Consider the following 13,166-nt stretch of genomic DNA (forward strand, 5'->3'; position numbering starts at 1 on the left):
GTATAACCATTTCCTATCATCCTGAATCTTTCCCTAATTAAACTTGCTATTAATTCTTATATCTTTTTTAAAAAGAATCTTCTTTTGACTCACTTCCATGTCAAGTGGACATTGTGGACATGTCATTAATCTTCCAAGTATAACTTCTTGAGTTTCTTACTTTTGATGAAGATAGCTGTCTCTACTTTTTCCCTTCCTTTGCTTAAGGAAGTAGTCAAATTCCACTTCACTGAAACTGCCATGTGCTAAGTTGCTTCAGTCGTGTCCAACTCTTTGTCCAAATGTAAACGCTAGAAGATAAGGCTTATTTTTTCTGTTTCATTCACTGTTATATTCCCAGTATCTAGAACTGTGCTTAAGTCTTAGTGTGGTACATGTGTGCTCAGTCATGTCAGATTCTTTGTGACCCTATGGACGTGTAGCCCGCCAGACTCCTCTGTCCAGGGGATTTTCCAGGCAATACTGGAGTGGGTTGCCATACCCTTCTCCAGGGGATCTTCCCAACCCAGGTACTGAACCCGACTCTCTTAAGTTTCCTGCATTGGCAGGGGAGTTTTTACCACTAGTGCCACCTGGGAAGCCTGAAACTGCCATTGTTCAGATTAACAAAGACCTCCACATTAATGACACACTAATCAATTTTACCTTACCTTTGAGCAGCATTTAACACAATTTATCACTCTTCTTTGAAATACCTTCTTGCTAGACTTCACTATTACCCTAGCTAATCCTTTTATGGTTCCTTCTCATCTTTGATCTCTTCTCTTTCCTAGGTATAGTCATGCTCACAACTGTACATATTCTCATCCACTCTGATAGCTTTAAATATGCTGCTAACTCCCAAATTTATATCACTACCCTGGATCTGTCTCTAAGCCTGCTTAACTACTTCTATTTGGATGTCTAATATGCATTTTAGACTTAACATGTCCAAAATTGTATTGCTTGGCCCTTTTTATTATATCCCACATCTAATCTTCAAATAGATCTAGACATTGACTTATTTATTCCTCTGCTGCTCTCACCTTTGTTCAAGCCACTACAATCTCTCATGTGCATTATTAAAATAACTAGTTTTCCTCTGTCCTCTTTTCAAAATCTGTTCTCAATACAACAGTCAGAAAGAGCTTTATTTTTAAAACATAAGTCAGATCATGGTCTTTGCTCAGAAATGTCATATCATACTCAGAGTAAAAGCCAAAGTTCTTTCAATAGCCTAAAGCATTATATAATCTGTCCACCCAAATTCTCTATCCTGTTAAATACAGGCCTTTTCTACTTTATACCCTTCTTTTGCTCATTGTCCTCTACCCACACTGGCCTCCTTGCTGCTTCCCAGATACACTAAGCACATTTCCACCTCTGGGCCTTTATACTTTTTGTTCTTTTTATCAAGAATGTTATCCTCATGATAGCCACAGTTTCACTATTCATCAGCTCTTCAAATGTCATTTCAGTATGGGTCACTCTACATAAAATTTCAAGTCTTTTCAACACTCTCTAATACTCTTGTTTTATTTCTTCTTAGCAATTATCCTTAACTAATATACTATGTGTTTATATATTTTATTTATATTTTCCCTGTAAAATGTAAGCTCTGGAAGAAGGGAAGTCTTATTTTTGTTATATCCCCAGTATCTAGAACTGTACTTAAGTCTTAGCGTGGTACATATGTGCTGAGTCATGTCTGATTCTTTATGACCTTCCTCTTCCAGGGGATCTTCCCAACCCAGGGATCAAATCCATGTCTCCTGCTTCTCCTGCGTTGCAGGTGGATTCTTTACCACTGAACCAGATACTCAATAAATATTTGCCAAATGAATGTTGAATAAATGAAGTATTTTAGGAAGTCGTATCAGGAGAATCTTTTTTCTTGCATAAAGCCATCTGTCAATTTTATCAACAGATAAATCAAAGCTGCTTCAGACTGTGAAACAAATAAAATGACCTCAAGATTTGAAAAATAAATAATACTAACAAAGTTATGATTAGCTGCTCAGGCGACCTCAAAGAAACAATGAGAAGTATTTATGTGAATCCAAAATATTTTAATAGTAAAGAATAAACAGTATATCTCAACAACGTGTTCCTAGTGTTCAATGGACAGTTTTATAAGTGCGAAAACTTAGCCAAAATAGTTTTCATCAATTCAAGAAAAGGTAAAACCAAAACAGTCATCTAATTATCTGAACAGAATTACACATTTTTAAGTAACAATGTGGTTATTTCCCATTTAGGCTGATACATTAAAATATAAAGAAACAAATTATTTTACAAATCAAAAGTCTTAATTTCAGAATATGTTTGGCTCTTTAGAAAATAAGAATTAAAAACTTAACTATAAATTTTATGTTATAGGCTCCTTAATCACACTGATTTTCTGAAATTAAACAAACAGCTTTTCTGCTTCCTTTAGTTTTTGTTTCCTATTCATCTTAGCAATTACAGCCCAACGGTCCTCCTGCGTTTTCCTCATAGTTTCAGACTTCTGCATAGATCCAGGAGTCGTTAGAGATGAAGGAGTCTGGATAGAAAATAAAGTCATAATATGTTTAACTCAAAAAAAAAAAAAAGAATTAAATCCAGCTTTTGAAATTTGCTTTCCAAAATAACTACCTTTTTTGGCGTTCTGACACAAAGATGAGAAATTGGTGGATTATTATCCTTGCATAGTTTTCTCAGTGTCTCTTCCTCTGAAACCATGCTCTTAAAGAAAAATATAAAAATATAATTTGGAGGCTGCCACCATTAATATTATATTATAAAATTTTTGTCTATATTCCACATATGAGAATGAAATGGAAGAGTATAAAGAGGAAGAAAAAAAGAGGGGGTGGGGAAGGAGAAAGAAGAGGAAAGAAAATTTAAAAGCCTGAAGGAAGAAGACAATGACAAACTAAACTCAGTCTGCCAGACAAGGAAATCCGATTTTGATTCTACTAACCATACATCTAAAGGGTTATGTAGAATACAAGATGTATATGAATAGTGTTTTTCTACTGATTTCTATTTAAGTTTCACTTTCCCCACTCTTTTTCCCAGCCTTTTTATTCAAACATACTTAGGCCTTATAATAAGCATTCATAATCCTATAAAAATGATAAATGTCAATTATCAATTTCTGAATATTTTCCCAAATAATAATAGCTAACAGTTATTTAGTTCTTTCTTTATGTCAGGCACTGTTTTAAGCACTTAGCATATTTTAACTGGTTTTAATCCTTACAACATTTTTATGATCTATATATACTATTATTATCCTCATTTTAAAGGTGAGGAAATGAGACACACAAATATTAAGTAACTTGCCCAAGACTATACAGCTAGTAAGAGACAGAGCCAGGATTAAAATCCAGGTAGGCTGGCTCCAGAATCCATTTCCTTAATGAACATGTAACATAAATTTAGTCAGAAGCAAACAGTTCACAATATCTTTTCCTGCTTATTAAAGTCACATTTAATACAAATTTCAGAAGGTTCATGGATGAAAATATTCAATCATTTTCATAAATTCTAAGATTTCAGCAGAATTCACTAAGTCACAAAATTTCTTTGTTCTTGAACAGGTTTAGGCAATTTGTGTATTACAAGTATTTTTTCCATTTTTTAATTTCTTCTAGGTTATCTAATTTGTTGGCATATAATTGTTTACAGTACTCTATCTCTAAAAGGTTGGTAATAACATCTCCAATTATATTTCTGACTTAAGTTACTCGATTTTTTTGTCAGTCAAGCTAAGATTTGTCAACTTAATTGACCTTTTCAAAGAAATAAATTTTGACTTCATTCATTTTCTCTGTTTTCTTTTCCCTAATTTGTTTATCTCCATTCTTATTATTTCTCTCCTCTGTCACCTTTGGGTTTAATCTGATCTTCTTTTTCTAGTTCTTTAAGGTAAAAAGTTAGTTTATTGATTTTTTTTCTTTTTCAGTGTAGGAATTTAGAGCTATACATTTCCCTTAGAGCGCTGGTTTTTCTGTCTCACATAAGTTTTGGTGTATTGTGTTTTCACTTTCATTCATCTCTAAGTTAAATTCCCCTTGTGTTTTCTTCTCTGATCCATTGGTTAGAAGTGTATTAATTCTCACAAATTTGTGAATTTTCTAGTTTTCCTTCTCTTTCTGATCTCTAACTTCATCTCTTTGTATTCAGAGAAGATAATTTATATATGATGCCTAGTTTTTTAAATCTACTGAGATTTGTTTTGGGACCTATATGGTCTATCCTGGAGAATATCCATGTACAGTTGGGAAGAATGTGTATTCTTTTGTTGAACTGAATGTTCTATATGTGTCTATTAAATCTATTTGGTGTGTGTTGTTCCAATCTTATTTCCTTATTTATCTTCTGTCTAGTTGTTTTACCCATTATTGAAGGAGAGGTATTGAAGTATCCAACTATTAATGTATAACTGTCCATTTCTTCAATTCTATAAAGCTTTGCTTCATATATTTTAAGAGTATGTTATTAGGTGTATAAATGATTAAAATTGTCATAACTTCTTGCTATACTGAACCTCTTATTTGCATATAATGTCTTTATTTGTTTCTTGTACTTTTTGATTTAAAATCTATTTTGTCAGATATTGGTAAAACCAACCCACCTCTTTTTTGGTTACTATTTGCATATCTTTTTCCATCCTTTCACATTTAGCCAATTTGAAGCTAACATGAGTCTCTTTTTGTTTATTGGAGTATATAATCCTCCAAATATACATTGTAAATTACTCATATGTAAGTAATTAGATAAAGAGAGACTCAGTTCAGTTCAGTTGCTCAGCTCTTTGCAACCCCATGAATCTTTGATATTCATTTCCTATATGCTTTATAGATGTTTTGTTTTGTTTTGATTCGGTTTTGGTCACTCATTTCCTCTATTATTACCTTCTTTTCTGTCTAGGTAAAATTTTTGGTAGCAAAATGTTTTGATTTCCTTCCCATTTCCTTTTGTGTATATTCTATGCTTTTGTGGTTACCATAGGGATTACATATAACAACCAAACATTATAGTAACCTAATTTGAATTTATACTAACTTCAATAGCCTACACAAACAGCTCCATTTTCCTTCTGTTACTGATGTCACAATTACATCTTCATATATTGTGTGCCCAGCAATATAGATAAATTAAGCATTAGCTTTTAAGTTATGTAGAAAATAAAAAGTAAAGTTAGAAACCAAAATTACAATCATTTCAGCTTTTATAATTTCCCATGTATTTGACTTTATCAAAGACCTTTAATTTCATGTGATAATTATAACTGATAAAGCCTATTGTGAAATGTCTTCTTAGATAATTTAAACTGTAATAGTGTAAATAAAATACTGTAGTGTTCATGGTGTTACAAAGTTGTGATGCTACTTTTAAAAATGACATGAAATCATGAGTTATTCCAAATCTCAGATAAGTTAAGAAACTAGCCTAAATTCAGAGAAAAACAGTATGAATTCTAGACCTAGTATCTCTAATTCCAGAGCTCATGCTCTTTCTACTAATTCTCATCACTTTTTTAAATATCTTGACTTCAGTTTTACCTGGAAATTACTGTGTACAATGACATACATAGGCCATGGAGTTGGATAGTTGGTGTTCAAATTTTGGCTCCATGACTTTCTAATTATGTTATATTGGAAAAGTACCAGTGTGACTCAGTTTCCTCATCTGTAAAATGAGAATAAGAACTCTGTCTCTACTTCTAGAGTGTTAGATTGTTTTAAGAAATAACTGAAGTATTCTGTGTAAAGTTTTTACAGTAGTGCCTGGTTCACAGTCTTAATTATTATCTATAAAACAAAGAGATACTAGAGTAGAAATTTTCTTTAAATTAACTTAATTACAATTTTAAGATTACAGCTATTTATTATTCTAGAACAAATGAAAGCAGAAGTCTCAAAGCAGTATAAAAGCTTGAAGAATCTCATAGTTATGAGTTGCAATAATAAAACAAATGGCTTTAATTACAATTTTTTAATTAAGAATCTTTGGTAAATTGCTCCATTTTGTATAATGAGGTTAATCTGGTTTTAAACTAAATGAGTATAAGTTTAATTATTCTTAATAGATTATTATTATACCTTTAGAAAATAATGATATGTACGAAGTAGGGAGTAACTGGTCATACAAGCTGCCAGAGGAACTATCCTCCTTAACATGCCATTTTTAACACATTAACTCTTTAAGAATCATAGAAATGTTATTGTTTTCAATCAATAAGTGGTATAAAATTAAAGAAAACATTTATAATAGGCAAAATCAAGAGAAGTCCTGAACAACAAATTTGGCTGCAGCAAGATTAAAGGTATTCAGTGGGCCTCAAAAAGAAAAAGGCAAAGAAAATAACACTCTTCTGGAAAACAAGAGAATTAGTCATCTCAAATACCAACTATGTCATATCAAGGATTTCAAAATGTCCTGTTTTCTGAAGTTGAGAGAGATTTTTCTAACCCTAAATTTTAAAATGCTGCAAAAGCAGAGAGTCCTATATTATAGATTTTCACTTCTTTTCAGTATTGCAGTAATAGATACTATGCACATATATTATACACATATATCAAGAAATAATATAGAAATATAATAATGTAAACAATAAATGCTGATTATTTGTAATAATTTTACCAAAAGATCAGTAGTTTCTGAACTATCCGAATTAACATCAAACTCAAAGACCATTTTTCTCTTTTTACTATTACTTTCTTCAATGGGTACATTCTTGTTTCCTCTTTGCTGAATTTTTAGTTTTGTTGGTGTTTTCACAGTATATGCCTATCCAAAATAAAAAAAAACAAAACATTATCCCATCAAATAAAACATATATTGTTAATAAAGGCAGGTTGAGTCTTTAACAATCAATAGTAACTCTCCATTATTATTGGCATGTGTATGAAGTAGAAATTTTGGATAAGAATTTAATTCAGAAGTTTTTAATAAAATAATGGGGGAGAGGGAGGGAGAGGAGAAAGGAAGGATGGGAGAGACACTCCAGCTTCAGTAGCCAACAACCTTAAGAGAGACTTTAACATTTCGAACAATGATTAAGAACAAAGAACTGAGAGCTTTTATTACTACATAAAAATCCTGATTTATAAGAAAGCAAGTTTGCTCATGTTTTTGTTGATAAAGTAATTCCATTAGTCAATGTTTAGTATTCCATATTATCCTGTAATATGTAAGTTTTATAATTTTTAAAAATTGTCTTTAAAAAGTAAGGTCACTGATATCAGCAAGAATGGCAGAGTAAAACTCGAAAAATTTGCTCTTCCACAAAGCAATAAAAATGCCAGTAAAAGTGGTCAAAATCAATTTGTTGATAACTGTGGAAATTAACAAAAAGCTTGCCACAACCTAAAGAGTTGTTTCTTTTTTTTAAATGGCTGAACCTCTGTAAGAAGAGCAAAACTAGCAGTGCCTGAACTCCTCCTCATCTCATCCCCTGCTCTCTTAAAAAGTACATTCCTGGTCCAGCCTGGCAGCCAATGAACAGAGCAAAACACACTTGGGAGCTCTTTCAAAATTTTATGCTAAAAAAGTTGTCAATATTTGACCTGTCTAGTGGCTCAGATGGTAAAGCATCTGCCTGCAATGCTGGAGACCCGGGTTCGATCCCTGGGTTGGGAAGATCTCCTGGAGAAGGAAACGGCAACCCACTCCAGTACTCTTGCCTGGAGAATCACAAGGACGGAGGAGCCTGGTAGGCTACAGTCCATGGGGTCGCAAAGAGTTGGACACGACTGAGCAACTTCACTTTCACTCATTTAGTGATTCTCTAGACAATTTCATTTACAGGGCTGAATTTGACTCAACTTGGAGCTCACTCAGTTAAAGGGGAAAAAAAGGAAAAAAGCTTTCTCCTCAATGTTTATGGAGTTGTTGTTTTTTGTTATTCAGTGGCTAAGTCATGTCTGACTCTGGGAGCCCATGGGCTGCAACATGCCAGGCTTCCCTGTCCTTCACTATCTCCTGGAGTTTGCTCAAACTCATGTTCATTGAATAAGTGATGCCATCCAACCATCTCATCCTCTGTCACCCCCTTCTCCTCCTGCCCTCAATCTTTCTGTCATCAGGGTCTTTTCCAATGAGTCAGCTCTTTGCATCAAGTGGCCAAAGTACTGAAGCTTTAACAGTTACAAACAAGCGTTTTAACTTCAGTCCTGTCACTTCATGGCAAATAGAAGGGGAAAAAATGGAAGCAGTGACAGATTTAATTTTCTTGGGCTCCAAAGCACTGCCGATGGTGACTGCAGCCATTAAATTGAAAGACACTTGCTCATTAGAAGGAAAGCTATGACAAGCCTAGATAGCGTATTAAAAAGCAGAGACATCACTTTGCCAACAAAGGTCCATCTAGTCAAAATTATGGTTTTTCCAGTAGTCATGTATGGATGTGGAATTGAACCATAAAAAAGGCTGAGCACCAAAGAACTGATGCTTTCGAACTGGAGAAGACTCTTCAGAGTTCTTTGGACTACAAGGAGATCAAACCAATTAATCTGAAAGAAAGTTCAGTTCAGTTCAGTTGCTCAGTCATGTCCGACTCTTTGCGACCCCATGAATTGCAGCACCCAGGCTTCCCTGTCCATCACAACTCCCGGAGTTTGCTCAAATTCATGTCCTTTGAATCAGTGATGCTATCCAACCGTCTCATCCTCTGTTGTCCCCTTCTCCTCCTGCCCTCAATCTTTCCCAGCATCTGGGTCTTTTCCAATGAGTCAGTTCTTCACATCAGGTGGCCAAAGTATTGGAGTTTCAGCTTCAGCATCAGTCCTTCCAATGAATATTCAGGACTGATTTCCTTTAGGATGGACTGGTTGGATGTCCTTGCAGTCCAAGGGACTCTCAAGAGTCTTCTCCAACACCACAGTTCAAAAGCATCAATTCTTTGGTGCTCAGCTTTCTTTATAGTCCAACTCTCACATCCATACATGACTACTGGAAAAACCATAGCTTTGACTAGATGGACTTTTGCTGGCAAAGTAATGTCTCTGCTTTTTAATACAGTCTAGGTTTGTCATAGCTTTTCTTCCAAGGAGCAAGCATCTTTTAATTTCATGGCTGCAACCACCACCTGCAGTGATTTTGGAGCCCAAGAAAATAAAGTCCATCACTGTTTCCACTGTCTCCCCATCTATTTGCCATGAAGTGATGGAACTGGATGCCATGATCTTGGTTTTCTGAATGTTGAGTTTTAAGCCAGCTTTTTCAATCTCCTCTTTCACTTTCATCAAGAGGCTTTTTAGTTCTTCTTCACTTTCTGCCATAAGGGTGGTGTCATCTGCATATCTGAGGTTATTGATATTTCTCCCAGCAATCTTGATTCCAGCTTGTACTTCATCCAGCCTGGCATTTTGCATGATGTACTCTGCATATAAGTTAAATAAGCAGGGTGACAATATACAGCCTTGACGTACTCCTTTCCCAATTTGGAAGCAGTCTATTGTTCCATGTCCAGTTCTAACTGTTGCTCCTTGACCTGCATACAGATTTCTCAGGAGGCAGGTAAGGTGGTCTGGTATTCCCATTTCTTTCAGAATTTTCCACAGTTTGTTGTGATCCACACAGTCAAAGGCTTTGGCATAGTCAATAAAGCAGAAATAGATGTTTTTCTGGAACTCTCTTGCTTTTTCAATGATCCAGCGGATGTTGGCAATTTGATCTCTGGTTCCTCTGCCTTTTCTAAATCCAGCTTGAACATCTGAAGAAAATCAACCCTAAATATTCATTGGTAGGATTGATGCTGAAACTGAAGCTCCAATACTTTGGCTACCTGATGCGAATATCCAACTCATTGGAAAAGACCCTGATGCTAGGAAAGACTGAGGGCAGGAGAAAGGGGAACCAGAGGATGAGATGGTTGGATGCCATCATAAACTCAATGGACATGAACTTGCACAAATTCCAGGATACAGTGAAGGACAGGGAAGTTTGATGTGCTGCAGACCATGGGATTGCAAAGAGTTAGATATGATTTAGCAACCTAACAACAATTCTTTAATAGAGATCATTTCATATTTTGAATAATAAAATAATAAATACAACAAGATAATTTCATATAATAGCCTTACTATGTACTTTACTAATTTTCATAATTTCCATGAGGTGGATAATACTGTACATATAATTCAATATATATAATACAGGACATAAAGGAGACTATTTTTGTCTGAAATTGTCAACTAAAGCACAAAGTTGGGGGGAAAAGTGCTAGTAACTTACACTCTAAAGAAAGCAATGTATAATTAGGGCTACCTCCTTCTCTAAGGCTTATTAAAAGGTGGTAGAACAGGACTAACAATCACCAAATATCTCTCTTATTCCCAGTCAATTTATACAAACGGAGGGAAAAGCACAAAATTTTGACTTGGGGGTAAAGATAGATTGAAATACTCCTCCATCAACTCTCAAAGCAAGTAAGGATATAACTCTAAAAAGGAGTTTTCCTTTTTATAGTTGAGTAATTTTCCACTGAGGGGACATATGTATACCTATGGCTGATTCATGTTTATGTCTGGCAGAAACCATCACAATATTGTAAAGTAATTATTCTCTAGTTAAACTTTTTTTTTTTTTTAAAGAAGCCTTATAATGACTAATGGTGCCTTCTAGAAGGGGAGACTGGCATCTCATTCCCTAGGTGGATACAAACCTAGTAAGAAGACTTATTTATCTGTCTTTATGTCTACCTAAACAAGTAAAAAGAAATCAGAGTAAGACAGATGGCAGAGAGGAGAAGAGGGAAGTCAGAAGTAGAGCATTATATACCACCATTTAGCACTGAAAGGTTGAAAGAATTCCCCATGGATTAAGTGGACATGTTGAAGATAGCTAGATATGAGCCACCTTGCTAGTGGTACCTGCTTCACAAGGACACTGCTAACTAAAAGACTCCAGCAACAAGACGATGAGGAGTAAACACCAAAGGCAGGTAACTGAGGTGATACTGGAAAATTCAAGTCAAAATTAGAGCTTGTCTATCAGGGACCTATGCACTGGTAAAAGCCAGAAAGTGATAAAATTTGCCCAAGATGTCATTAAGATGTGTACAGTGATAGAATACAACAATTAAACTATTTCACACTGGTGTAACAAATAACCAAAACTTTCAAGACAAAGGTTATTATACCTATGTGTTTGATACCAGATATATGGTATATGATACCAGAGACTTTTTTATTTAAAAAAAAGAAAAGACAACTTTCTTAGAAATTTTAGCAACAAACCTTTGGTAATGGTGTAGATAAGATATTTTTGGCAGGTGTACGCAAATAGTCTCTTTTATCTTTTGAAGATCTGCTCTGATTAGCTGATGGGAAGCTTCGAGATACATTTTGTGAAAGAGGTACTTTAGAATCAAGTTGCCAATAATTAGTTTCAGGTGTTTCCAATAAAGATGTCTGTGTTTTCTATTGAACAACAAAAATGAAAGAAGTCATCATTAAGTGTCATTTTAACTGAAGTGCAGCAACTTGTAAAAATAACACTGAAATAAACTAGAATTTACACTCAAGTGTAGTATTGAGTAGAAAACTTTGAATAAATTACACCTATCTTCTTTATGACTTTATTTTTCTTATTTAAAGATGGAAATGGTTTTTTCTCCCTTTGTCCTCACAGTGCTGCTATAAAAATAAATAATAATCTCAACTCTCTATTTGACCAAAAGTTGGAAAGTCTCCAAAGACAATTCTCTAGTCCTGGTGGAAAAAAAAAATCTTAATTTGTGATTCATTCCAATAACCCTACAGCCCAAAGGCATCTCTTTCATGTTTTCATAAGTCCTGTTTCATCTATAAAAATATCAGCCCTTTTCTATCTATCTACTAGTTTCATTCACCTTCAGAAAAAAAAAAGGGGGAGAGATGAAAAATTATGAAAGTAAAAACCTAGAGAAATTTTCAGGGCAAGATAAAGGAGCTGATTATGAGGCACAAACTACTATGTATAAAATAAATAAGCTGTAAGGATATACTGTACAGCACAGAGAGTATACCCAATATTTTATAATAACTACAAGTGGAGTATAACCTTTAAAAATTGTGAATCACTATGTTGTATAACTGAAATTTATATTTAATAATACTGTAAGTAAACTATACCTCAATTTAAAAATAAAAAAAATTTTAAAGGAGATAAATGGGATAATTTGCAGGTTTCTTGCCAAGTTCATAATACTTTTTCACACAAAAAATTAATTTTGGTATCATTTTTTCAGAGATGCATTTTACACCAGTTCAGTTCAGTTCAGTCACTCAGTCATGTCTGACTCTTTGCGACTCCATGAACTGCAGCATGCCAGGCCTCCCCGTCCATCACCAACTCCTGGAGTTCATTCAGACTCATGTCCATTGAGATGGTGATGCCATCAGCCATCTCATCCTCTGTCATCCCCTTCTCCTCCTGCCCCCAATCCCTCCCAGCATCAGAGTCTTTTCCAACGAGTCAACTCTTCGCATCAGGTGGCCAAAGTATTGGAGTTTCAGCTTTAGCATCAGTCCTTCCAAAGAACACCCAGGACTGACCTCCTTTAGAATGGACTGGTTGGATCTCCTTGCAGTCCAAGGGACTCTCAAGAGTCTTCTCCAACACCACAGTTTCAAAGCATCAATTCTTTGGTGCTCAGCTTTCTTCACAGTTCAACTCTCACATCCATACATGACCACTGGAAAAACCACAGCCTTGACTAGACGGACCTTTGTTGGCAAAGTAATGTTTCTGCTTTTTATTTTGCAGTCTAGGTTGGTCATAACTTTCCTTCCAAGGAGTAAGCGTCTTTTAATTTCATGGCTGCAATCACCATCTGCAGTGATTTTGGAGCCCAGAAAAATACAGTCTGACAGTTTCTCCATCTATTTGCCATGAAGTGATGGGACCAGATGCCATGATCTTCGTTTTCTGAATGTTGAGTTTTAAGTCAACTTTTTCACTCTCCTCTTTCACTTTCATCAAGAGGCTTTTTAGTTCCTCTTCACTTTCTGCCATAGGGTGGTGTCATCTGCATATCTGAGGTTATTGATATTTCTCCCGGCAATCTTGATTCCAGCTTGTGCTTCTTCCAGCCCAGCGTTTCTCAGGATGTACTCTGCTATAAGTTAAATAAGCAGGATGACAACATACAGCCTCAACGTACTTCTTTTCCTATTTGGAACTAGTCTGTTGTTCCATATCCAGTTCTA

The 13,166-nt window shown here is 34.9% G+C and overlaps 2 protein-coding genes across 10 annotated transcripts in view; one reads left to right on the forward strand and one right to left on the reverse strand.

Moving 5' to 3' along the window:
• Positions 1-13,166, forward strand: part of TSPAN2 (tetraspanin 2) — a 106,051-nt gene that overhangs the window by 75,572 nt on the left and 17,313 nt on the right. Inside the window, 1 exon segment of one of the 3 annotated variants that reach the window (NM_001034657.1) lies at positions 9,680-10,043. The exons of the other annotated variants lie outside the window; for them this stretch is intronic. The gene's annotated coding sequence lies outside the window, so the exon portion shown is untranslated. 3 annotated transcript variants of the gene reach the window in all.
• SYCP1 (synaptonemal complex protein 1) overlaps positions 2,028-13,166 on the reverse strand; it is a 147,407-nt gene continuing 136,268 nt past the window's right edge. For all 7 annotated transcript variants that reach the window (XM_059885031.1, XM_059885030.1, XM_059885027.1 and 4 more), the window contains 4 exons: positions 11,214-11,396; positions 6,616-6,762; positions 2,617-2,706; positions 2,028-2,524 (listed from right to left, as the gene is read on the reverse strand). In XM_059885031.1, coding sequence (XP_059741014.1) covers positions 2,387-2,524; positions 2,617-2,706; positions 6,616-6,762; positions 11,214-11,396 — 558 coding nt within the window. In that variant the 3' untranslated portion in view covers positions 2,028-2,386. The remainder of the gene's footprint in view (positions 2,525-2,616; positions 2,707-6,615; positions 6,763-11,213; positions 11,397-13,166) is intronic.

The sequence above is a fragment of the Bos taurus genome, chromosome 3, assembly GCF_002263795.3.
Source record: "Bos taurus isolate L1 Dominette 01449 registration number 42190680 breed Hereford chromosome 3, ARS-UCD2.0, whole genome shotgun sequence".
Taxonomy (NCBI): domain Eukaryota; kingdom Metazoa; phylum Chordata; class Mammalia; order Artiodactyla; family Bovidae; genus Bos; species Bos taurus.